We start from the raw sequence: 26,046 nt of genomic DNA, 5'->3' as shown, positions 1-26,046 counted from the left end.
CCCTGAACCCGTGTAGCCAGTTTTGAACCCTGAACCCATGTAGCCGAAAACCCCGGGTGAGTTAAACAGGTGAATGTGGAGTTTAATGTTGATGACACCTGTTCCCTACAAAGAGCTGGATTTCTTATTAAAATATAAAGTGGGGCAGGGCCCAGGCCAGCTCTGGGGCCAGGTGCTCTGACTGCCTTCTCCGGAAGGTTCCAAGCAGAAGCAGGGGGACCCCGGGGCCCCAAGCTTACCCGTCCATCCTTGTACCAACTGATGGTGGGCGGGGGCACGGCCCGGCACTCACACTCCAGGGTCAAAGTGGTGTTGACCTTGGTCTTCACTTCCTTCACGCCGGCCTCCCCCGAGGGGTCGTCTTTGGAGATGGAAGGAGGGACTGAAAGCCACAAGGGGGTCTGAGGAGCAGGCTTAGGAAAGGGCTGCTGAGACCCAGTGCCCGCTGTGGCCTCAGGGCCGTCCCAGAAATGGGCGGCTGGTTCCCAAGAGCAGAGCCATGGGGACCCTGGAGACCGACCCACTCCTGTCACTGTTCATTTAGGGGAGACAGTGTTGGTTGAGAGCGATTTACGGGACAGGGCAGGTCTGAGGCGGGGGACTTCACGGGGTGACCTCTGGGGGCCATTCTGGGGGTGCCAGGTCTCAAGGTGTAGGGCCTCTGGCCGCACTGCGGCGCGGGTGACAGAAGGAAACCGGGACTGGCGGGAATCTGCGTCCATGTGGCCCAAGTCCTAACTCACTTGTTTCCATCTCCTGGTGCCCTTGGTCCTACAATGACTGAGTCAGCCCTGGCTGCCTGGGGACCGTCAGAGGAGGTAAGCCACATGAAGATACCTAGGGCATCCGTGTGGCCCAGGTGCTGGGGCCCCAGGGCTCCCAGGCGGCCTCCTGCCCGCCCTGCCGGTGCCCGGGAGGGTCCCCGACTCACTGAGCACCTCCACGTGGTAGTTCTTCATGGCCTCCCCAAGTTCATTGGTGACCACGCAGGTATACTGTCCCGCATCTTCCTTCTGGGCATTCAGGATCTGCAGCCCGTGGGTGCCTGCTTGTGGGGGCAGGGGGCAGGGTCACCCCCGAGGTCACACGAACTCAGGCTCACCAGTCCCTTCCTCCAACCGACAGAGGGCATCACCTGGGAGCATCTGGATGTTGTTCGAGGCCTCAAACGGGGCGCCGTCCTTCATCCAGGTGATGGTGGGGGAGGGGAAGGCCAGTGTCTCACAGATCAGAGAAATGGGGTTGTTGACGGTCACTGTCACCTCCTCATCCGCGCTGTCCTCGGTCACTCCCAGGATGGTGGGAACCACTGTTGGGAGGCGGGGGTGGGTGGGGGGGGGTGCCACGATCGTTAACAGAGATCCCTAATCCTGGGCCCGAGGATCCAGAAAGATCTCAGCTCCTGGTGCTTCGCTTCGGAGCCTGCACTTTCCACCCCTTAAGCAGTGCCCCAGGGGAAGTTTAGGACGATACCCGCCTCAATTTCCCCAGAAGGCTCTTAACAGCCAGCCCACCGACTCACGTACCAGAGCCTTGCCAACGCGGCTTGTGTTCCAATCTGTCCCCCTCTCCCTCTGCTCTCATTGGTCCTAAGATTTCCTCTTTCAGGTCCTGCAGGGGCCCGTCCCTTTCACCCCCAGCATTTGTACAGATTTTATTTATTAAGTTCTCTCATTTTCTAGATCCCCATTTCTCCTGCCGGGACAGTCCGTGCCAACTACCCTCGGGGGACGGACGGACACCTGGGGGCCCTGTCACCTCTCCAAGCCTCAGCGCTTCGTTGGTGACACAGAGGGACAAGCACATCTCCCACCCCATAGGCTTGTCCAACCAATCAGGCCTGTGCAAACGCCCAGCCCGTGACAAACGTTCAGCCAATACAGCTATGACTATTTTTGTTGTTGTTGAACCTGAAGAAATGGGGAAGAAAAACATAGCAGAGTGCTTTGGGGGAAGCTGTCTGTTCGGAGCTGGCCACCTTGGCTCCCCCTCCTTTCGGCGCCCAGGGAGGCCCGGAGATGCCCAGCACTTACCCAGGACGCTAAGTTGGAAGTGTTTGGTCTTCTCCCCTACGGCACTGGCTGCAATGCAGGAGTAGTGGCCAGAACTAGACAGGTCGGCCTGGACGATCTGCAGGAGAGCTCCGTCTGGAGAAATGCGGTAGGTGTCTCCACCAGCCAGGGGCCGGCCGTCTTTGAACCACGTGACCTTGGGCTGTGGGTGGCCTGTAAGGAGGGGGACAGGCAGAGGAGACCATTCAGAAGGTTCTGACTGGGTTGGCCAAGAGGGCAGAGGTGGCTCCGGGGTAGGGCAGGGGACATAGATTTTCCATTCTCAGGCCAGAGGCCCCTGCAGCAGGGCACGACATAGGAGCAGCCTCCAAGCCTGGCCCGGGACCTTTCCTATGTGGCTGACTGCCTTTTCTTTAGGGAGGACGGGGCATAGATCGCTTGGTGTAGACAGGCAAGACAGAAAGGCAAGTTATTCCTTTCATCCATTCACCCATCCATCCCCCCCCCCCCAGTCCACAAGCATTAATGGGAGCCTCCTCTGGTAGGCACTGGGAGAACCACGGTGACAAGGCAGTCCTTGGGTCCTCATGGACCTCAGATCCCAGCTGGGGTATACAGATGACAAGGTTACTATGGTCCAGGGTGCTTGGGGCTGGGACAAGAAAGCCCTGGGGCCTGTGGGACCCCAGTGGAGGCAGCCCACGGGCCCAAGGGGTCAGCCAAGGACGCGTTGTGGAAAGTCCTAGAAGTTGAGGTCTCTAGCCAGGTGAGGAGAGGGGAGGAGTGTTTGGGGCAGAGGCAGAGCCTGTGCGAAGATGAGCAGGGATGTGGTGCCAAGTTCAAAATGTACAGAGACCTTCCACAGGGAGCACTGGGGCTGGGGGCAAGTTCAAGATGTACAGAGACCTTCCACAGGGAGCACTGGGGCTGGGGACAGGCCGGAAGCCTCGGGCACCCCCTCCTCTCTGAAGCTGACTTCTCATGCTTGTCCCAACCCACTGTGAGTGGCCCTCACCTGTGGCGTTGCACGTCAGGTGGGCTGTCTGCCCCTCAGGGACCTTGACTGCCTCCTCCAGGTCCTCGTTCTCAATCCTGGGAGGAACTGGGAAGAAGCAGCGAGATGGACGGTTACTGACCAGGGTTGGCTGAACGACCATGAAGCAGGAAGCCAAGAGCCCAGAACCAAGTGCCCAAGGCAACCGCCTTCAGTTTCCTGTGCCTCGGTTTCCCATCCCCTTAGGCCTGCTCCCACGGGCAGTGAGTTCCATAAACATTTGCTGCTGGCTGAGGGAAGTCCCAGTGCCTCTGCGGGAAGGCCCTGATCAGAGGAAGACGGTTGGGTGGTGTTGAGAATATGTGCCCCCTGTCACTTGGGGTTAGTCCCTGCTGTTTCCGGAAAGTTCCATGGCAACTTCAGATCAGAGGTTGCTGATGAGGCAAAGAAAACAAGGCTTGGTCCCTCCCCCCTTCCTGTGAAGACAGTTGGGTGGTGTTGAAAATATGTGCCCCCTGTCACTTGGGGTTAGTCCCTGCTGTTTCCAGAAAGTTCCATGGCAACTTCAGAGCAGAGGCCACTGATGAGGCAAACAAAATAAGGCTTGGTCTTTCCCCCCTTCCTGTGTTGAGTGCCCCCTAGAGCATGAGCCCTTAGTCCTGGGGATAGCCCCCAGAAGCTCCAAGACAAGAGAGGAGGGATTCGTGGGGTGCTCATAGGAACGGGCTGGGGCGTACCCAGGACCTCCACACTGAAGTTCCTCCGAACCTCCCCAGCCTCGTTGCTTGCCAGGCATGAGTAGAAACCTCTGTCTCGCTCCTGTGCCCGGGGCATCTTCAGCATCCAGCCACCTGGGGAGGGAGGGGAGTGGACTCCAGGCACGGCTCTGAACAGCCTCTGTTCCAAGCTGAACCCAGGCTGCCCACCAGAAGAGGAGTGTGTCAGGTGTGGCAATTTGCTGTGTGCGTGTCTACCTCCCTCAGTGTTCCATTCCTCAGATGGGAAAACTAAGGCCCAGGAGGATAAACAGGTAGAGAGAGCCCCGGACATTAGTGCATGGGTAAACTTGAGGGCCCTGTTCTAATAAGAAGGATCTGTAAGCTGGCCTCCCTTGGTTCTAGAAATTGACTAGGGCTAAAAATGGGCTCTGTAGTCCTGGTCCAGGTCAGACTCCTGACGCCCCCCCCCCCACCCCTGCCATGGGATTCTGGTGGCCCTGGAAAAAAGCCACCTTCTCCCAAGGACCTCTCAGAGGTGAGCCAGTTCCTCCCAGGAAAACCCAAGGATCATCTAAGACCTGCCCAGGGAAGGCAGATACACCGGATATACCATTACTGCTGTTCCTGCACCTAGGGCAGACATCGCTAATGGATCACCCTGGGGGCAGACATCACTAATGGATCACCCCGGGGGCAGACATCACTAATGGATCACCCAGGGCAGACATCACTAATAGATCACCCCAGGGGTAGACATCACCAATGGATCACCCAGGGGCAGACATCACCAATGGATCACCCCGGGGGCAGACATCGCTAATGGATCACCCTGGGGGCAGACATCACTAATAGATCACCCGGGGGCAGACATCACTAATGGATCACCATGCTCTCCTCCGCCCAGATGCAGTCTCTGAATTCCTATCGCAAAGCATCTGGCAACCCCCACCAAGTGCTCAGAAGTGGTGCACAGGGGAACCTAATTTGTCATCCCAGCTTTGGCTACGTGGAACAACTGTTGGGTCACCGAGGCTGAACTTCAGGGGGGTCTTGAGGTTCTTGCAAAACGTGGATGGGACACTGCCTCTTGGGCCCCAGTTTCCCCTTTCATAGTTCCCCAGTAAGAACTATCACAAACCAGCTCTGTGGGGAGGATGAATATTCAGAGGAGAAGGTGCTTGGCTCAGCATTTTGAAAGTGTGTTACTATTCTGGGGGATGTTATGGACATGCCATGAGAATTTTTGCTGCAAGACTTATCAGAGCCTTAACTGTGCACATAGTCGCTGTCCGTCTTCAGGAGGGAAACCGAGCAGGAAGTCTTTTCCAGGCGTATTTAAAGCCAGTCGTTTACGTCACCTAGCCAGTGTTTTCGGCTGCATTCTTGGGGGACCGATGGCTAAATGGTTTTCCCAACCGGGCCTGGCAGCGAAGGGTCAGTGGGCAGGGGCAAGTGATAAACAGAGGCGGAGGCAGAGGTCCAGACCTGACAACCAGACTCTCCCCTGGCTGGCACCTTACCTGCCAGGAGGTAGGTGTCCTCCCCGGGGCTGATGGGCTCCTCCCCTCGGAACCAGCGGACCCGTGGGGGTGGGACGCCTGTGGCTTCGCAGAGCAGCGTCAAGGGGCTGTGCAGGGCAGCAGAGACGTTGGTCACTGGGTCCAAGTCTCCGGTGAGCTCTGGGGGCACTAGACACAGAGGAGAAACCACACTCAGGCCGCATATGGGGGCTGTATGCTCCTTCCCTGTCCCCCAACAGTTGTGCCCCGCAAGGACACCCACCCCCGGTCGGGAGAGTCTGAGGAACAGAAGTGACAAGATCAGAGTGGCTCCCGCTGGAAGGAGTGACGGGTGCCCACAGGCTGGGCTTTGGCAGTAGCCAAACCTTGGGCCTCAGTTTCCCCGCTCCCTCAGAAGGATGCCAGGAGGATTCAGTAAGAACTCAGCACACTGCCTGGTACGGAGTCAATGCTCAGCAACGAGACCGGAATTAGGGCCGCGGTGGACACAGATATGCCCCCTAAACCCACACGCCAAGCACCTCTGTGCTTCTAAAGGACCCACTCAGAAGGAGGTCACGCTCCAGGGATCCTGAGGCAGTGGCAGGGGTGGGGGCCGTGATGAGAGAGGCCTCGCTAAACCCATCCCTGCTCACCTTATCTCCTACCACTTCCTGCCCCCATCCTGAGGCATACAGTAGGCGCTCAATAAAAGACTGGAATCACGAGGATGTGGCGGCAGTCACCCTGAAAGTGCTGTGTCACCTGTCCAGGCCTCTGTACAGTGTGTTCCCTCTGCCCCCCCCCCCCCCCCACTCAGCCACTTCCCCCGCCCCGGCACCTGGTTAACTTCCACTCAGCTTTTATGTTTCAGCTTAAAGGTCACCTCCTACAGGAAGCCGCCCTGACTTCCCGTGACAAGCGTTCAGGCTCTTCCTTGTCTCTCCTAGGCCCTGGGTTCCCCCCACCACACATGAGTCACGCGGGATAGAGACTGCTTATTTCCCCAGTGCGAGGAACAGAGTAGGGGAACAGCAAGTAAGGGAGAGAGGGACGGGGGAAATGAGGGCTGTTGGATTTTGAGAGCGGGGTTCAAGGCTTCCCCCAACAGCAGGCCTGACTCCTGGGAGAACCAGGGGCTGTGCCGGCAGCTGGAACGGGCCTTGTTCTCCCCAGCGGGCCCCGCATCCCGCCCTCCTCCAGCGCGCTGCGGGTCCTCACCCAGCACGGAGAGCGCAAACCTCCTCTCGGCCCTTCCGGCCACGTTCTCGGCCACGCAGGTGTAGCGTCCGCTGTGGGCAGCCTGCGCCCGCCCCACGTGCAGACTCTGGCCTTGGTTCCGCAGCAGCAGGCCGGCCTCGGCCCTCACCGGCTGGCCGCCCCACTCCCACGTCACCCTGGGCGGGGGCTTCCCTGTGACGTTGCACCACAGAGTGGCCTCCCCGTCCTGGACCATAGAGACCTGTGTGTGGGGCTCCCGGGGGCCAGCGATCCGAGGCGGCACTGGGGATGAGGGGAAAGCGCGTCAGGGAGGGCTGCTGTGGCCACCGGGGCACCAAGCGTCTGCCGCGAGCCGGGCCGGCCCCCACTCCGCCTGTGCTCCCCCGGCCACTCCCTGGCTGTGTGACCTTGCCGGGTGACCTCACCTCTCTGGGCCTCCGTTTTCCATCTCTATAACGGGGGCCGCCCCAGTACCTCTTGGCCCCTCTCCTGCACCCTGGAAATCAGGGGCAGGCCCTCTGTTTGGAGAATAAAGTCACAGCACAGCCCTGAAGATCTGTGAGGGGTCTCCTTCCTCAGAAACGAGGGGCTTCCTGGGGCCTAAACGGGACACCGGGACTGTTTGGGGCAGGGCGTCATTCCATAGGTGGGATGCTGAACGGCGCTTTTCTTGGTTTCATTTTCTAGAATTTTCTAGATGTCTACAAGGCTGCGGTATTTAATTGCATCGCTGCAGGACAAGTCTCTGGAGACAGGCTCCCGTTATGTGCAGGAACCTCACAGAGGTTTGTCCAGATAAACTTTGTTTCTCCGGGCCCACGGGGGGGCTACTTGGGATCGTGGCGCCCCTCTCACGCGCACGCGCGTAGGTCACGAGCTGGAAGAGGCTGATTGAGCAGGGGGGGCAGCTCGTAAAACCCCAGTGGCCAAGGGGGACGGGAAATTGTTCTCATCGTCACTGTTTCTGTCTTTGCTCGGATTCTGGAGGGTGGGGTCTGCCCTACCGGGGTGCCTGGTGGCCCGCCCTTCTGGCCCTTTCCACCGGGTTCAGGTCGTCCCAGCCCGGCTCACCATGCACCTCCAGCAGCTGGTCCTGGCTGCGACTGCCCGCCACATTGCTGCACTCACAGGTGTACGTTCCCTCCTGGGCCGGCTGGGCCTGTCCCAGGTACAGCAGCCGCCCCACCGCTGACACCTGCTCGAGGCTGTTCCCCTCCCCTGGCAAGGGCTGACCTGGAGGCAGCAAGAAAGAAGCCCCTGGTCCCCGGTCCTTCCCCCTGGAATGTGTGTCCTCCCACCCGTCCTGGCCGGCTTCTGCTCACCCTTGAAGGCGTCCACTTACACGGCACATCTATCAGGAAGCCTTCCCTGAGTGCCAAATCCCATCCCTGAGTTCCCACAATCGCTAGGCTTCTCCGCATCACGGGTCTGCCTGCAGATCCGGTCCCGTCTGAATCCCAGCCCGGCCCCAGGGCCTTTGCACCTGCTAAGACCGCTGCCTGAAATGTTTTTCCCTACCATATTCTCATGTTCACCCCTCCCTCCCCTTCTTAAATTCTGCTTGGCCAAACGTTCGTGGCCACCCAGCCTGAAACTGCAAACATCTCCTCCGTCTCCTGGCTTTATTTTCCTCCATAGGTAGTACTTACCATCTAAGTTATTCGCTAACTCCCTGTTACCTGACTACCCCCAATCCACTGCCATAGAACGGGGCCTGGCACGGAGAGGCCCTCAGCAACTACTGGTTCAGTGAATGAATGAATGACAAGTATTTATTGAGCACCCGTTTTATACCAATTTTGGAATTCAGGGGGGCCAAGACGACGCCTCGCGGGGCTCACGGACTCATGGAGAAGCAGACATTGAAGAACGAGGGTGGTGACATGACAGGTAAACACTCAGGGATTATGTCAAGGAGGCCCTGCCCCAGCCTAGGGTGGGGGTCAGGGAGGGCTTTCTGGAAGAGAAGGCCGCGGCCCAACCCAGCACTCACTGGAAGACTCAGGGACCGAGCAGAGAGGGGCTGAGGGCACTGTCACTTCTGTAAACAGCACCCTTACCCCCAGTGTCATAAGCCCACCCATCTCTGTTTCAGCGAGGCTCTGGGGGGGGGGGCACCCAGCGAGGGCAAGGAGCAGCCTTCCACTGTGGGGGGCACCCAGGGCGGGGCTGGGCGAGGGAGGCAATCATACCGTCCTTCCTCCAGGAGATCTTAGGGAAGGGGACGCCCCGACATTCACAGGACAGCCTGGCGGGGTGCCCTTCGGTCACGGTCAGGATGCGGGGTTCCCTCGAGGGGAACACAGGAGGCACTGGGGGAGAACAGAGAGGCGTATGAGGTAGGTGCTGGGCCGGGAAGGGACAGGCGCGGGGAACAGAAAAAGCCTGGATCCCGGGACCATGGAGGCAGCACTCCTCTGGGGGCATGAGAGCCAGCCACGGCAGGGACAGGGGAGGGACCCCAGCCCAGCCCCCGAGACCCTCACCCCAGACATTCAGGTTGTAGTGCTTCTCCGAGCGGCCCGCCTGGTTCAGTGCCTCGCAGGTATAGCGGCCTGCGTCCCCCACCTCTGCTCTGCTCACCTGGCCGAAAGCAAGAATGAGCCATCAGCGGGGGCAGCACCGAGATGGGGTCACCCCTGAACAGACTGTGTGACCTTGGGCAGGTCATCTGACCTCACCGCGCCCCAGCCTCCCCACCTGGAACCTGGGGGCAATGATAGCACCTCCCCTACCTGGTGCACCGTGACGTTTCCAGAAGCCACAGCTTGTGGTGGCCTGACGTGGGCCGGCACGGGGACTGGGCTCCCCAGAGGGTAGTCCTGCCCGCCTCCCCCCACTTCACATCCACAGCCCAGCCCCGCTAAGGACGGTGCGTGTGTGGCTGGGTCAGCCCCTCTCCCGCCTTTAATCTGCTCTCGGCCTCTTTGGAAAGTCCAACAGAGCAGACCAGGAGGGAAGGTAGAAAATGAAGAAGGATTGGGCGGCGGGGGGTGGGGGGTGGGGGGTGGGGGTCGGTCCCGTCCTCAGAGGTCAGATCCTGACGGAGGAGGTGACGAAGCTAAGTTGTGGGTACAGGAAACCAAAATGAGGTGTTCAGAGTTGGGAATGATCACATCACAAGGTGTAGAGGGGTGGGAGCAGGAGGAAGAGGCTGGAGTGGAAGTTTCTCCCCAACAGCTGGAGAAGTACCTCCCCTCCCCTAGCGGACATGGAGGAGCCATTCTAGGGGCTGGCTTTGAACTCCAGCCACCCCAGAAGAGCAGCACCGGTGTGCTTACAGGTGACAGACCGGAGGCCGGTGTGGTCGAGACACTGCCTGAGGCGGCCCAGCCAGGAGGAGGTGGAACTGAGATTTACATCCAGGCTGCGGTCCCCACAGTCCCCGGCCCTCATCGACCCTCCCCTTGTTGGGCCAGAGGCCCGACGAAGGGCTCCCATCCCCCAAGGCCAGGAGGCTTTGGAAGAAGGAGTAAAAAACAGGTGAAAAGCGAGAGGCTCGGCTTTGTGGGGACCGAGCGAGGCCCCTGCAGCAGCTTCTGACCAGGTCAGGAGGATGTGCCCCGGGTGCTGGGTCACGCTGAGCTGAACTGATCTCGTACGGCCCCCCCCAGGCCCTGCCCTGCACACCTCCAGCAAGGCCTTGTCTGTGGAGAGGTGGACGCCGGGCCGTGGCTCCAGGGGGCGGCCGTCTTTCTTCCAGGTCAGCACGGGAGGGGGCACGGCTTGGCTTCGGCACTCCAGGGCCACGGATTCGTTGGCCACGACGGACACGTTCACCTCTTCCCCGAGGATGCTTGGGGGCACTGCGGGAGGGGGCAGGAGAGGGGTCTTAGGCACGTGGGTGGGGCCGGCAGGACGCCAGGCCCGGGGTCAGGCCCGGCCACTTCCGGCAGCCAGGAGCAAACAGCAGGGCATGGGTGGGGCGGTCAGCGCTGGGAGGGGGCCTCCGGCCCGAGCTGTGGCCTCTCATCCTCCCCGCAAGGACCTTCCCAGTCCTGCTCCAAGAGAAGGCCCCCAAATCTGAGGATGGTGACGCATAGCCACGTCGATACCCCCACGTGTGGCTGTGTGCTTTACAAGAGGATTCTGTCGAGGGACACTGGGCAGAGGGGACCCAGGATCTCTCTGTACTAATCTGTACAAGTGCATGTGAATTTACGACGATCTCAAATTCTTTTAGAAACATAGTGTCTTGGGGCCCCCGGGTGGCTCGATTGGTTAAGGGTCCGACTCTTGGTTTCGGCTCGGGACACGATCTCACGGTTTTGTGGATTCCAGCCCCACGTGGGGCTCTAGGTGCGAGCCTGCTTGGGATTCTCTCTCTCCCTCCCCCCCTTCTCTGCCCCTCCCCTGCTCATGCTGTCTCTCTCTCCAAACTAAACTTTAAAAATGTAAAAAAAAAAACAAAATAAAACCTTTTTTTAAAGTTTTTAACATTTTTAAATGTTCCCCCAAAGCAGTTACCCCTCTGATCGAGGACCGTGAGAACATCCGATTCCCGACTCGGCCCGGGGTTCTCCCTGCCACGTCGTGTTCCTTCCACCTGTTCCCTGAACACGAGCTCCTGGCTGTGCGGGCCACTCACCTGCCTCCCTGTCTGCGATGGGGGAGCAGCTCACCTCCAACTGACGCCCCCACGAAGGCAGCCACGGTCTCAGGCCGGCGCGCCCCCTCCGCCACCCCGCTTTGGACGTGGTTTGGGGAGGGACGCCCCCAGCCCCACCTTCTTGAGCGCCCGGCCGGGCCCAGGCAGCATCCCGAGCCTGAGACTCACTGTGGACGTACAGGACGACGTCCCGACGGTCCTCGCCCACTGCACTCACGGCCACGCACGAGTAGCTGCCAGAGTCGGAGGCCCGGGCGCTGGCCAGGGTGAGGACCCGGCCCCCAGGGAAGACCTGTGTCCCCAGAAGGAAGCCCACATCAAGCTACGCACGGCAGCACCCACACGTTCCCACGCTGGCCCTGCTGCTGGGCACCCCTGGGCAGCCTGCCCCAGACCCCCGAGCCCCCCCACAATGCGGGGGAGCCGTGCGCTGTCCCCAGGCCTCGGGACCTCCGCCGGCTGGTGGACGAGTTACATCGGTGCTCCCTCTAGAGCCGGGCTGTGGCTACGGAGCCCTTGAAATGGGGCTGAACCCCAAGGGGACAAGACACAACGGACTGCAAAGAGTTGCAACAAAAAGAAACCCTGGGAAAGGCCTTCATAATTTCCATACTGATCATGGATTTTTTGGCTGGATTAGCTCAACTAAAATGTTTTACTGAAACCACTTTCGTGCATTTCTCGTTACTCGTTTGAATGTAGTCACCAGAAAGCCCAAAACTACATATACGGCTCGCACTGGCGGCACGTATCGTGTTTCTGGAATCCACGGGGCTCTAGACTCTCCTTCCTCTCGCCAGCCGACCACCCTCGGCGGCCACGGCTCGTCCCTCGCCTCGGAGCTCCCGGGGCCCGACCTCTGCTCCCAGCACCTCCTGAGGCACCGGAGAGGTGACCCAGGGCTGCCCAGCCTGACCTGGAGGCCGGAGGCCCCTGCGGTGGACACAGGGTTTCCATCCTTCAGCCACAGCAGCGTGGGGCTGGGGACTCCAGTGGCATTACAGGTCAGCCGGACCGGGGCGCCGAGCAGCACGGGGCCTGGCAGGCTGGGTGGCTGTGTGATGTGTGGAGGCACTGCAGGGCGGGGGACAACGCAGGGCCCGGGGTGAGCCCCACTGGGGGGCGAAGCCAGCAGGGCCCCTGGCCGGGCCACCCCACGGGGCACACGGCCACAAACAAAAGCGCAGGGACGCCACTCCCAGCACGGGCGCTCCTCGCATCCTGACCCCACCGTGAGGGGGCTTCCACCGGCGGGAACCGGGGGCTCAGAGAGGGTAAGTCATGGCCAAGGCTGACCAGTTAGAAAGTGACAAATAGCACTTGAACTTGGGTCTTCCGGTGAGCATGAGGTCCTTAGGATGAGGACGGCAGGGGGCGGCCTCTGGGAAGTTTTGTTTCCCAATTCAGAGGTATCAGACGAAATGCTATGCTATCCGGCAGGCAGCCCCTCGAGGGCGGAAAATGGTCAGAAGACTCAACGGTATCTGGGAGATACGGTCACGGTCACGATGCCCAGGGTCCCAGCCTCCTGCCCAGCCACCTACTGCTCCTAGCATAAAGGCTCTGCTTCCCCAGCCTCCATCTGGCCACCTGCACCACCCCGTCCCCTCCTCCCATTGTCCGGTAAGCTCCTGGCCCCCAGCCTCCTTCCAGCTCCCATAATTCCCCACATCTCTGCAGCGTCAGCCCTTGGCAGGTGGCCTCCATGTAGGCATCCAACTGTCATAGACACCTCTGGGACTCCCCAGGCCAGGTCAGTGCCCCAGTTCCAGGCACTGGGTCACACCTCCTCTTTACTCTTATCACAGTCGTCAGAAGATAGGATACTGGGTGACTGTGTAACTGCTGTATTCTCCACTAGACAGAAGGCCCCTGGGTCTGTTTCCTTGGGGCTACAGCCCCAAGGTCCGCCCCAGAGGATGTACTCAATAAAAGTGGTTGGACAGAAGACAGATAAATGGAGGAATGGATGGATGGGTAAGTAGATGGACAGACAGATAGTTAGATGGGTGGATGGGCAAAGGATTGAATGGATGGTTACATAAAAGGATGAATAATGGATGAATGATGGATGGATGACTAGATAATGGATAGATGGATGGATGATGAATAGATGGGTAATGGATGGATGGATGGATGGATGGATGGATGGATGGAAGGATAGATGATGGATGGGTAGATGGATAGATGATGGATGGATGGATAGATGGGTGATGGATGGAAAGATAGACGATGGATGGGTAGATGGATGGATGATGGATGGATGGATGATGGATGGATGGATGGATGGATGATGGATAATGGGTAGATGGATTGATGATGGATGGATGGATAGATGGGTGATGGATGGAAAGATAGATGATGGATGGGTAGATGGATGGATGATGGATGGATGGCTGGATGATAGATAATGGGTAGATAGATTAATGATGGATGGATGGATGGATGGGTGATGGATGGAAGGATAGATGATAGATGGGTAGATGGATGATGGATGGATGGATGGATGCACGGGTAATGGATGGATGGGTGGGTGGAAGGATGGACGGACTGACAGACACATAAATGCAGGGATTACTTTTGGGACAAGGACCCCTTTAGTCCCAGGGCAGCTCACCATTGACCCGTAGCCCATACTGCAGCTCCGTGCTGCCCGCCACATTGGATGCCACACAACGGTAGCTCCCAGCATCAGAAAATCGTGCCCGCTCAATGTGGAGAACTCTCCCGTCAGCTGACACTGTCACTCCCTTCCGGGCTGAGACAGGCTGGCGGCCCTTGAACCAGGAGATATCTGGGGGAGAGAAGAGAGATGCAAGGAGTCCTGCCCGCCCTTCAGGCTGTGCCTGTGTCGTGAGCACCCATCAAAGGCTGCCAGGGTGGCCACATGGCGTGCCTTTATGTCAGGCACTGGAGAAAGCCAGAGTTTTCCAGGAAGAAGGCTGGGGCTGGAACGGGGCAGGGTTGTCTGAGACAGGGCAGAAGGCAGAGGGGAAGTTCCATGGGATGGAGGCTGGGGCTGCCAGGAGCAAGGAGAGTCAAAGCCAGCCCAGCCGCCCTCAACTCCTCTCCCTGCCAGGGACCACTCACGAGGCAGAGGGAATCATGGCGCGCTCTGAATCCTCAGCCCCACAAGCATGGACCAATTGTAGCCTTGGCCTCCTTACATCCTGCCAGAGCTCATCCCGTCCGCCAAACACTCACGCCCCGTAGCCCCAAGCTCTAGACAAGAGCCCCAGACAGACGGCGACTCTGAGGTCCCGGTCCTTGCCCCCGGCCCCAGGGCGGCCCTGTGAAATCGCGAGTTCTGAACAGAAGCCCCACTTGCTTCAGACACCAGTGCAAAGGCCCTGGGCCCCGGCAGTGACCGACACATTGAGAAGAGAGGAACATTCGAGAAATAGGGGAAGGTCCTACGGATCCCTCCCTGTTTTGTCCACAGCCCCAGGGCCGGCCTCATTAGATGGGGAGTTGGGGCCTGGCTGGGATGGCTTTCAGCCAACAGGAGGGGTCTTACCAGGAGGGGGCACACCCGAAGCCAGGCACTCCAAGGTTACCGAGGCATTTTCCAGCACTGCCTTGTTCAGCGGGCCGGGCTCGATGTTGGGGGGCACTAGGGGAGACGAGCAGAGCCCCGTCTTGGTGGATGTGGGCTCTGAGCTCCTCTCGGCCCATCTCCTCTCGGTCGTGCCCAATAGCCCTCGCCAGCCTCCCCAAAGGGTCCTGGGCCATAAAAGCCCCAAACGGGTCTCGTCCTCTGCCCGAGGAACCCCACTCCTGAACCGGCATGAGGACAAAGGCACCAGGCTGCCACCTTTCCGCAACCGGAAAGACCCCTGCGCCCAGCTCTGTGGGAACAGCCGCGAGCCGGCACAGTAGAGACGTGGAAAGTTAGGCAGCCGGGAAAAGTGACAAGAGCTGGGATTTGCGCGCGCACGCGAGGACGTAAACGAACCCAAGGGTGAACGCAGCATGCAGAAGTAAATATGCACGCAGATGAGGACGTGCTATGTTTTTAAAATCCTCTGCTCCCTGCCCGCCCAGGGCGGCCCCGAGGGCCCTCGCGTCCCCACCGTCCGGCGCCCTCGTCCTCACCCAAAACCTTGAGAACCACGTCCTTTTTGCTCTCCCCAGCCAGGTTAGTGGCGGCACAAGTGTAGACGCCTTCATCCCTCAGGTCCACCTTCTCGATCTGGAGGGGGAGGAGGGATGGCCGCGTGGGTGCCACGGGGAACACGGGGCCCTATTAGGGTGGTCGGAGGGATGCTGGGACACAGTGAGCAGTGAGTCGCTGCAGACCCCAGGGGCAGGAGAAGGGAGTCCAGGGGACAGTTTGGCTCCGGGGGTGGAGTCCTAAGCTATGTATTCAGATTCCAGGGATGCTCCCCTTGCCCCGACTATGTCCCTCCGACTTCCCTCCCCTCTTCAGGCCCACCACCCAGTACTCATCCTGTCCCCAGGCTGCCAGGGGCCCGTACAGGGTCACCAGGATCCCTAAAAAGTGCCCCTCCACCCGCACCCAGCTGCCCCACCAGCCCTGGGGCCCCTAAACGTACCTGCAGCTTCCCCCCCAAGGCTGCCAGGGCCACCCCATCCTTCCACCAGCGGAGACTTGGGGTGGGCACCCCAGTCCCCACGCACTGGAGGGTCACAGGCTGCAGGAAAGGGGCTGTGATATTGTCGCCCCCGACGATGGCCACCAATGGGAGCTCTGGGCAGGGGGAGAGGCAGGGAGGGTCCCGGTCAGGGTCAGGAGGGGCGTAGTGAGTATCCAGCCACCCCCTCAATGCCTGGAGAATAGGGAGTGTCCTAACGGGGCTGGCCTCCAGCCTCCACCCACTCAACCCGAGGGATGCTTGGCTTAGGGGGAGAGCACCAGACCAGGAGCCAGTAAAGCAGGTCTTTCCCTTTAGAATTCTCCCTTCTATGCATCCACCCTTCATCCACCCATCCATACGTGCGTTGAGCATCTATTCGGTACAAGGCCCGGGGGTATAGCAGAGAACAGCGGCTAACTGCGCTGCCCTGCCAGAGCTCCCAGAGCTGGGCCGTGGAGCTCGACAGCCAAACAAGCCATTTTAAGACAGCGGGTGGTAGGCTATGGCCATGACGGGCTAGGCAGTGCAGATTAGAACCACGGCGGAATCAAGGAGGGCTTCCTGGAGGAAGGGGTGCTTTAAAACGGGCCTGATAGGGAGCAGCTGGGCAGGCGAAGAGGAAGAGGGAGAATATTCCAGGCAGGGGAAACCGAATGGGCAGGCGTGGAGGTGAGAAAGCGGATGTATTTAAAGAACGGAATGAAGCCCGGCGCGGTCGGCGTGGATAGAGCGAGAGCAGAGAGGGCGGGGCTGGGTGGGGGGGAGCGGGGGCCTGTGGACTGGACACGTGACAAGCGTGGAAGCAGCCGAGGCCAGCGTCTCACAACTGTGTCTCTTTGGGGGGCGGGACAGCCCAGCCCAGAAACGCCGTCTAGGAAAAGACCAGCCCTGTGCCCTTCCCTCGTCCCGCAGGCCTACAAGGGCAAGGATGGCCGTGGCCCCCCTGCTCCCCCTCCCCCCCTGCCCCCCCCCCCCGACTCCGGTGTCTCAGGCTGCCCACGCCCCCTCACCGTGCACGGACAACTCCACCTCAGCCCCGGCAGTGCCTGCCTCGTTGGTGGCCTGGCAGGCAAAGAGGCCCGCGTGGCCCAGCTCCACATGGTCGATGTGCAGCGTGGCCCCCCGTGAGGCCACCTGCACCCCAGCCAGCTCCTCGGCGGGGCGGCCGTTCTGCAGCCACCTAAGGAGGGTGGGGACAGGTCAGCCTGAGGCCAGGCAAGTCAGGCTGGCCGGGACCTCCCTGGCTTGGCGGCCTGCTTCATACTCCGGGGAAGGGGAAGGGTCTCCCATCCCCACCGACCCCCCAGCATGTGCTCCGCCTGCCCCCACCCCGGCGCTGGCCTCCGCCGCCCCATACGCACTGGAGAGTGGGCGCTGGGGAGCCCGAGGCCTGGCAGGGAAGTTCCAGGGGCTGTCCCAAGAGGGCGGTCACCTGGCCCAAGCCTTCAGCCACCAGGAGCTGCGGGGGCACTGTGGGCAGGACCCACCATTGGGTGTTTGAAGCTGAGCGAACCCAAGTCCCCAGCACCCCGACAGCAAGACCCAGACCTCACCTCACCCTTCAGGTCCCCCAGAAATGGTTCCTCCTCCAGGAGGCCTGCCAGGACTACCCAAGACAGAGTGAGTGAGTGGTCCCCCCGGCCTCCCCACAGGCTTGGCCTGTCTGTCTCCCCACCAGACGGACAGCTCAGGAGTCTCGTCTGCCTTGTTCCCTGCTTCATCCCTGGCATCACGCCCAGCCCAGAGTTGATGCCTGACAAGTGTCCTTCGGAGGCAAGAGAGCAGGCGAAAAGGCCCCACCCCACCCCAGCCGACCCTGGAACCAAGCCCACAGCCCAGCTTTGGGCCTCAGGGCGTCCTTGATCAACGTCCGTCCCGTTGACCGGGAGCACCCGGAAGGCAGAGTGGGGTCCCGTCCCAAGTCACCGGCTCGGGGTCCCCAGCGGGCACAGGAACCACGATTCCGAGCTCGAGCCCGCCCCCTTGTGGCCCTGCAGGACCTCCAGCCCAGATGGGCGCAGGCCTCCCGCCTCCCGGGCACTTCACCACCTCGCAACCCTCCGGGCGGCCCGCGGGGACCCACGCACAGTGGGTGCAGGAGGAGGGGTCCGCAGCCCAGGTGGCCCGAGGCGGGGGACAGACCGAGGCTCACCCTGCACTTCCACGGAGTGCTGCAGAACGGCCTCCCCGGCGGGGCTCGTGGCCACACAACTGTACAGGCCTCCGGACGCCTCCCCCAGGCTCTCCAGGCTCAGCACACGGCCTCCCGCCTCCAGCCACGTCTCGTTGCTCTCGGCCACAGGCAGCCCCTCGTGGTGCCAGGAGACGGCGGGGGGCGGGTGGCCCCTGGCCACACACTCCAGCGCCAAGGGCCTCCCAGCCACAGCCTTCACCACACGAGGTCCTCCTCCAGCGCCCTCGATGGTGGGCGGGACTAGGGAAGACGCACAGGACCGCTCAGGGACCAGAGGGGGACACCAGTCTGCTCCCCCGCCCGGCGGGCCAGCTCAAGCCCCTTGCCGACCCCACCCCATGGGAACAGCCTCCTCCCTCGCCTCCGCTAGCCGAAACCCCCTGTTCAATTTCCAGGAGGTCCCCCGATCTCCAAAGGAGAGTCCTGGAGCTGGCAGCCGGGGACTCAGAGAATGCCCGTGGACCCCACACAGCCCAGCACCCAGGCCCCCCGCATCTTTGGGGGCCGGAACTCCGGAGCGGAATCCTCTCGAGGGGCCAGGATGACGCCACTGGCCCGCATTCTGGGTCTCAAACCTCACCTGCTCAGACTCTATCCCTGCCCACCTACACTTGGATTTTCCTCCCCTCTCCATGCATCCTAAGAGCCCAGCCCCTCAAGTTGGGTCTACACCCGAGTAAACTGCACAAGATTTACGGTCAGAACCACCCCCCCACCCCCGCTCCCCTCACCATGAACAGGGTCCCATCACCTCCTAGCAAGTGACCCTCGGCCAGTCTCTCATCCCCAGAGAACACCTGAGTGGGACCCAGGGCGACAAGGGCCCAGGCCCCTGAACCCTGATTAAATGAGCCGATGCTATGAAAAGCCCCAGGAGCCCCGGCTCACAGTGAGTGATTGTCGCAGAGCAGTTAATTATTCACGGAAGGGCACGGAAAAGCGCTTCCCCCTGAGGGACACCTAGATTCTCCCCTGGGCTCTGCCTGGGCCCCCAGACAGGCCCTTCCGCCCCTGGCCTCAGCATCCTCGCCTGTCCAAGAGAGGGAAGTTGTTCAAGCTGAGATGGCCCTTCTCCCTGGCCTCAGTCTCATCACCCTGTACCCCTGGCCACTTCCCTCGGCGACTTTTGAAGACAGGGCCGCCATGGCTCAGACCACCCCCTCCCCCACTGCCCACCCCAGCTGCCCACCGCTCACCATAAACCTCCAGCCTGGTGGTCTTCTCCGCGACCCCCACAGGGTTGCTGGCCTTGCAGGTGTAAGTGCCAGCATCCAAGCCCCGGGCCCTCTCCAGCTGCAGCTGCCGGCCGCCCCTGGTGTAGACGGCCTCAGCGCTGAGCGGGAGAGGGACCCCGTCCTTGAACCAGGTGATGTTGGGAGTGGGCACTCCTCGGGCCTCGCACAGGAACCGCACCGGGTGGCCCTCCATGACAGCCACCTCGCTCGTCTCGTTGGAGCCCCAGATGGTAGGAGGGGCTGAGGACGATGGGAAATGCTGGTCACAGGGAGCCTCCTCAAGGCGGCTGGCGTCCCACCCACCCCATGTCACTGGCTCCTGCAGGGTGTGGAGTGGGGGGGGGGGGGCAGGGAGAGTGGGCATCTGGGGACAGACGGGAGAGGCCTCTTGGGACATGCTGGCGGCGGGGGCCACAGATCCGGGCTTTGGACGCACTCTGCCTCTAACTCACTGCGTGACCCGGCACAGGTCACTCCCCTCTCTGGGCCTCAGTCTCCCTGTCTGTAAGATGAGGGTCGGACCTAAATCAGGGGTTCACTGCTAGTGACACCCACGGCGATCCTGGGAGCACGTGGGCACAGCACCAAACAGCACCGCATCTGAGAACGGACGGCTCCGCCCTTCCCAAACCCCTTCCGTCCTGAGTACAACAGACGGCAAGGTGCGGTTGGATAGACTGGGTACTTAACCCTTCTAGCACTCCCTATATCAGCGCTCTTTTGCTGTATCTGTCCTCATGGCTTCCTCCCCGAAGACTAAGTGGCCCTGACTTCCCACCTACACTCGAGACAGTAAATATCCTTTTAAATGAGCGTCTTTCCGTATAAACGGAGTCGATTTAAAGAAACAGGGGCAGAAATGATCAACCCCAAGCAGGATTAGGAGTAGTAAAGCTTACAAAGCTGGGGATGGAGACAATGGGATATGGGAGCGCTGGGCCAGATTCCCGGGCCCTCGCCCCAGATTTTACTGGACCGGGGCTGCTCCCCCCTAGGACCTCCCTCCGGGAAGCGGGCAGCCCGTGGTGGGGGCCGGGCTCACCGTGCATCCTGAGCCGGAAGTCCTTGGCCTGCTGGCCGGCGGGGCTGAAGGCCACACACTGGTACCGCCCCTCGTCCCCCAGGTGACTGCTGGTGATCCTGAGAACCTGGCCGTCCTCCTGCAGCTGGACATAAGGGTCTCCCGGAGGGATGGGCCTGGGTCGAGAAAACACCGCCAATAAGCAGGGCCCGGCCGCAGAGAGGCGGGCTTGCCACTTGTGAAAAGCAAATCTGGAAGGTTCACGGTCGCCGAAAGGTGGGTGGGTACAAACAGTGGCCAAGCCCTACCATGGACTGTTATTCAGCCCTTGAAAGCAGTCACGCATAGGCGGATACTGCATTTCTGACAAACTGAAGGTCTGTGGCGACCGTGCCTCAAGCAGGCCAGTCGGTGCCATTTTTCCGATGGCGTCTGGTCACTTCGTGTCTCCGCGTCACGATCGTGGCCATTCTCACAATATTTCAAACTTTTTCGTTATATTTGATACGCCGTGATGTACAACGTACGTTTGTTCCACAGGGTTACAACTCGCTGAGAGCCCAGATGATGGCTAGCATTTTCTCAGCAATACTTTTTTTTTTTTTTAAGGTTTATTTATTTTTGAGAGAGCGCGTGAGCCGGGGAGAGGTCGGGAGAGGGGGACAGAGGATCCGAAGCGGGCTCCGCACTGACAGCAGAGAGCCCGACGCGGGGCTCGAACTCACGAACCGTGAGATCATGACCTGAGCCTCGGTGGGACGCTCAACCCACCGAGCCACCCAGGCACCCTGCGATGAGCTATGTTTTTAAACTATCTTTGAATTAAAGTACGTATGCTGTGTACGTATATTGCACACTCAACAGACTAGAGTGTAAACCTAACTGTTCTTGGGAAACCAAGCAAGTCGTCTGATTTGCTTTATCGCGATATTTGCTTCACTGCGGTGTTCCGGAACCAAACCCGCAACAGCCCGGACGTGTGCCTGCACTGACACCGGCTGTGGCCCAGGTGGACCCTGTGAACTGAGCGCTCAGTTAGACACGTCAGACACAAAAGGCCCCCTGCCGTACAATTGCATGGGATTTACATGCAGAAATCTAGATAAATCTACAGAGACGGCAAGCAGATGAGTGGTCGCCAGGGGCTGGGGGGTATGGGGGTCTCCTTTTGGGGCGATGGAATGTTCCGGAACTAGACAGAGGTGGCGGTGCACATCACGGTGCGTGTACTAAATGCCCCTAGAAGCATGCACGTCAGAAAGGTTGATTTGATGTTGTGTGAATTTTACCTAAAAAAAAAAAAAGAAGTTTAAAGCAAAAAAGCAAGACTGGCTGAGTCATGAAAAAAATGCTGCTGGGGGGAGAGAGGAGGGCCCCCTGGGGAATTCCAGGCTGGGGTGGGAGGTGTCCCATGCTGACCCCCGCCTGGGCCCTGGAGGGAGGCACCTGCAGTGCTCACCAAGCTCCTTGCCCCCGTGCGCCCGGCCCTGGCAGAGGAACCACCCCCCATCTGCCAGGGAGACCACTCACTGCCCGTCCTTGGTCCATTCCACCTGGGGCGTGGGGACCCCCGAGGTCCGGCACTCCAGCTCCACCCCTGCACCGGCCAGGCCCAGCACCTCCTCCTGGGCAGCCCCGGCTCCCGTCACGGAAGGAGGGACTAGGGGGCAGGGGGCAGAAAGTCCTCAAACCCTGCACAGGCAAAGGCCCCGGGGCGGGCCTTTGTCTGTGCGGGTCCCCAGGTGCGCCCTTCCCTCCCCTCCGGTCCATGACTCGAAGCTCCCTGGCTGATCAGGACCCTGCTTGGTGCATTCTCCACAGCTTACACTACCGTTCCGTAGCACGTAACACAACGCTAATTACGTGGTTGATCACGTGACTATCTAACATCTGCCCCGACGGCTCTGCGAGGACAGGGATGAAGTCCGTCATGGGCCCCCGGCTCTCAGCAGGCAAAATCTCCTCTTCCCCAGCCGGCGCCAAAGGGCAGGGGCTCAGGCCTCACTCACTGAGCACGAGGAGGTCAAAGTCCCTCTGGGCAATCCCGGCCTGGTTCTCTGCCCGGCAGGAGTAGAGGCCAGCATCGCCCTCCTGGATCCTGGGAAAGTGGAGGGCCCGCGGCTTGTCCAGGAGGCGGTGACCACCCGCCTCAGGAATCTGGGTGGAAGAGGCCAGAGGGAGCTGATGAGAGGGGTCTGGAACCTGGGGCTTCTTACTCCCAAAAGAGTGCCATGCCCTCTCCACCACGCAGCCCCCTAGGCTTCCTCCACTGCCCACTGCACTCCCCCAAACACCTGTCACATCTCCCCGCCACACCCGGCCCGTGCGGGAACCCATCCAGAAGGTCCCTATCCGAATCCCACCCACAGCCCAGCCACCCCAGAGGACACCCACCGGCTGCCCGTCCTTGAGCCACACGATCTCAGGGGCTGGAAAGCCATTCGCGTCACACTCCAAAGTCAGGGACTGCCCGGCCATGCCCGACACATTGGTCCTGTGCCCGTCCTCCCGGATGCTAGGGGGCACTTGGGAGCAAAGGGAAGCAGAGAAACCATCCCCTCTCCGGACAGCCACCGCTACCCAGACCCCACGTGGACCACTCTTCCTGGCCTGGACAGGCAGTCCCAACTCCTGCCCTTCCCCAGATCCTGAGGTCCCAGGAGGCCCGGGCCTGTCCCCGCTCTGGCCACCGGGAGCCGTGTGGACCTGGGAATGTCAGAGCAGCCTTCCCGGGGACCCGCACGCCCCAGCTGTGCCCGGGCACCACGCCGCCCCGATATTCAGCTCTGCAAGATGCTGGAGCCCCCGGATCCACCCGGGTCTACTTATAACCTGTTTGTCACGGTCACCTGGGAGGGACCCAAGTCATAACCTCTGAAGATGGGGCTTGGGTATATCTTCATAACAAATTTCCCAGGCAAGATGTTATTTGGGGAGCCAGGATGGCTGGTCACGGGGAGGGGGGAGGTGGCCCATCAGGAGCGGTTAAAACTTTCCCTACTCCTGTTAAGAGGAAGGGCCCCCTCCCTCTGCCCACCAGACCATGGAAAGGGTCAGGCAGAATAGGAGGCTCTCCCTGCTCTGGGACGCTCTCCCCTGCCACTGGTGCTTGTTATAAAATGAATTCACCGGGGCGCCTGGGTAGGTCAATCGGTTGAGCGTCCGACTTCGGCTCAGGTCATGATCTCACGGTCCGTGGGTTCGAGCCCCGCGTCGGGCTCTGTGCTGACGGCTCAGAGCCTGGAGCCTGCTTCTGATCCTGTGTCTCCCTCTCTCTCTGCCTCTCCCCCACTCTCACTTTGTCTCACTCTGTCTCTCAAAAATAAATAAACGGAAAATGGATTCACTTACGAGACCACCTTAAAAGCCATTTAGGGAGTTCTAGGTCCTTCCCCTTACACTGTCCCCATGGCGGTCTCTCTGGGGAAGGGGTGCCGTTGGGGTAAGTGAGCACAAGCCAGCCCCCACTCTGGGGGCCCTGCTTACCATAGACCACCAGCTTGGCTCTCCTGGACGTGGAGCCTGCCTCATTGGTGGCCTGGCACTCGTAGTCTCCGCTGTCGGTGGGCGAGACTGAGGCCAGAAACAGGGAGCCGTCATCCAGCACCTCCAGGCCCGGCCGGCCACGCAGGGGCTCCAAGGTTGGGCCTTTTCGCCACGTGATCTGCGGCTTGGGCACCCCTGGCGGGGCGCACGGAGTCATCAGCATGAACGCTCTGAAATCTGCCCCCGCCTTGGGGTACCCATGCTGCCCCCCCTTGGGCAAATGTCGCTGGCCCTCCCGTGGGGGGCTCCCGGCACCTCCTCGCCCCCTAGGCTGGCAGGAGCAGCTCCCTCGGGGCCCACACACCCGCTGCCTCCCACCCGTGCTGGGGGTCCGCGGGTCTCCCAGTGCCCTGAAGGCCACAGGAGAGGGGCCAGAACCCTCTTTCTGGTTCCCTCCTCAAAGAAGGGCCGCCTCGTGTGGGATGGCACTCCTGCCCCCGTTACCCGCCCCGCGTTCCTCTTTGCCCAACACCCCCAACTTCCTAACGAGCACAGGATGCACTCACTCAGGTTTCTTTTGTCTACCTTGGGGCCAAGGTCTTTGCTTTAACTCCCCGCCGTGCCCCCAGCTGCAAGCCCAGTGTCGGCCCATAGGAGGCGCTAAGTGAACGACCGCGCCTGCTGTGCTCGGCACCCATCTGGGGCCACTGGCCATACCGAGGTCCTCAGATGGGCGTTGTGGGGCTGACCCGGGCTTCTGAGCACCACCCAGGCCCGTGAGGCGGCGGCACCCAGTGGTCGTGGGGTCACCCGAGCCCCAGCCCTGCTGACCTGCTCTACGACCTTGGGACAAGAGCAGCCCTCTGTCTGTTGGGGCCTCGGCCACCTTCCGTCCTTCTGCAGCCACATGCAGATGGGGGGCCTCCCTGGGGGGGCACTCCCCAAACTCACAGGACGGCACCTGGCACCTCTGTCTCCCCCATCGCGCTCTGCCAACGTCAGCCATCGGGACCGCAACGTGGGCTAACACGCGTGGGCAAACGCAACACCCCACGCGCTCTCTGCCACCTCCCGGGCAGCGCGGGGCCCCGGGTGGACGTGAACTCTCCCGTCTCACCCACTCCTTTACCCACAGCCATGGGGGGGCACCCCATTTGGGTGGACACGTGGGTGGCAGTCAGGACGTGGCACACTCAGGGCATCCCAGGTGGGGGACCCGGGCCTGCTCTGCCTGCCCTGGCCCCTCTGCCCCACGTGCTGGGCCTCCGCCTGCCACCCTGCTCTGTGCTCCTGCGTCACGTCACGTCCTCTGTGCCTGAGGCTTGAACCCTGGATCTTTTTTTTTCTTCAGGCAAAAGGTCTCTCCCCTGGACGAGCTCTAGCCACAGAACTGCCCTGTAGCTCAGCCCCGGAAGATTCCAGGGGACTCAAGCTGTTGCTGAAAACCACTCCCCTCCCCTCCCCACACCTACTTCACCGGGGCCAAGAGAGCGAGTCAGTGACCAGGCTCCTGGCCTTTCTGTCCCACCCACAAGGAGGTGGCAGGCAGGGCCACCCTCCGCAGGCACCAGGGCTCCCACATTCCAGGTGCCCGGCTGGGCACCTTCTCCTTTAGCCCTCCGACCCCAAGGCCACGTGGCTGGTGGATGCCAGCGCCCAGCACTGCCCAGCAGCAAACACCTGCCTGAAAGGGAGAAGGCCAAGGGCAGCCTGCGGGCAGGCGCGGGCCAGGCTGAGGCCTGGTTATCAGCGGGGGCTTGGGTTATGCTGATTCCGCTGAAGTCTGGTGCAGAGGACAAGCTCCTGACTGGCCAGGGATCCCCCTCCCCGCTCCCAGACCGCCAGACGGCTGCTTGCTGTTACCAGCGACAGGCACAAGGTGGCGCTCTGGCTGAGGGCGACGCGTCGGCCCCTCCAGATGGGCAGTTCTCAGAAAGGAGCCCCTGAGGTGCCCAGGGCTCCCACCCAGCACCTGCCTCCCACCTGGCCCTCCGTCAGGCCTGTTCCAGCAAACTCCCTGGTTCCAGTCTCCTGCCAGGCTTCCTGTAAGCTGCCACCTGCTCCTGAGACCCAGACACCCACCCTTCTGGAGAGCGCCCACGCACAGGGGACACGGCAGGCCCTCTCGCCACAGAAGAGCCCGAAGCCAAAAGCAGCAGCTGGGGCAGGCGGTGAGGTCCACCGGGTCCGACAGAGAGGGAGGCTCTTCGTTCGACACATCGCCCTGAGCCCCTGTATGTGCCGGGCATGATGCTGGGACCTAACACTCCTGCTGTCCCCCGGAGCCCTCACAGCAGCCCCGCGTGGAGGGCCTGGAATGACCCCACTGTACAGATGAGGAAACAGAGGCTAAGAAGGTATAAACTGCCCCAAGTAGGTACCTGGCCTGGAAGGGCCAAAGCAGGGGTCAGCACGGGGCAATTGACCACAGAGGGATCTGTCTTGGCCCCACGGGATG

At 61.0% G+C, this 26,046-nt stretch overlaps 1 protein-coding gene and 1 long non-coding RNA gene across 2 annotated transcripts in view; one reads left to right on the top strand and one right to left on the bottom strand.

Moving 5' to 3' along the window:
• HMCN2 (hemicentin 2) overlaps window positions 1-26,046 on the bottom strand; it is a 147,466-nt gene that overhangs the window by 46,153 nt on the left and 75,267 nt on the right. Inside the window, 27 exon segments of the mRNA XM_023242853.2 lie at window positions 240-382; window positions 932-1,045; window positions 1,136-1,309; window positions 2,034-2,225; window positions 3,028-3,114; window positions 3,744-3,857; window positions 5,246-5,413; window positions 6,446-6,727; window positions 7,517-7,678; window positions 8,638-8,757; window positions 8,932-9,028; window positions 10,076-10,251; window positions 11,223-11,346; window positions 11,971-12,128; window positions 13,672-13,848; window positions 14,572-14,667; window positions 15,150-15,246; window positions 15,611-15,765; window positions 16,663-16,832; window positions 17,014-17,122; window positions 17,805-18,086; window positions 19,043-19,321; window positions 20,124-20,278; window positions 21,633-21,762; window positions 22,112-22,259; window positions 22,497-22,627; window positions 23,589-23,783. Of these exon segments, the coding sequence (XP_023098621.2) occupies window positions 240-382; window positions 932-1,045; window positions 1,136-1,309; window positions 2,034-2,225; window positions 3,028-3,114; window positions 3,744-3,857; window positions 5,246-5,413; window positions 6,446-6,727; window positions 7,517-7,678; window positions 8,638-8,757; window positions 8,932-9,028; window positions 10,076-10,251; window positions 11,223-11,346; window positions 11,971-12,128; window positions 13,672-13,848; window positions 14,572-14,667; window positions 15,150-15,246; window positions 15,611-15,765; window positions 16,663-16,832; window positions 17,014-17,122; window positions 17,805-18,086; window positions 19,043-19,321; window positions 20,124-20,278; window positions 21,633-21,762; window positions 22,112-22,259; window positions 22,497-22,627; window positions 23,589-23,783 (4,235 nt within the window).
• Window positions 380-10,079, top strand: LOC111557552. The gene is made up of 7 exons (XR_002737694.2): window positions 380-818; window positions 1,126-1,191; window positions 1,683-2,160; window positions 7,133-7,230; window positions 8,256-8,335; window positions 8,688-8,784; window positions 9,729-10,079. It is a non-coding gene; the product is annotated as an uncharacterized LOC111557552 (long non-coding RNA).

Source organism: Felis catus, chromosome D4 (genome assembly GCF_018350175.1).
Source record: "Felis catus isolate Fca126 chromosome D4, F.catus_Fca126_mat1.0, whole genome shotgun sequence".
Lineage (NCBI taxonomy): Eukaryota > Metazoa > Chordata > Mammalia > Carnivora > Felidae > Felis > Felis catus.
This window is presented reverse-complemented; position numbering and strand designations above follow the sequence as displayed.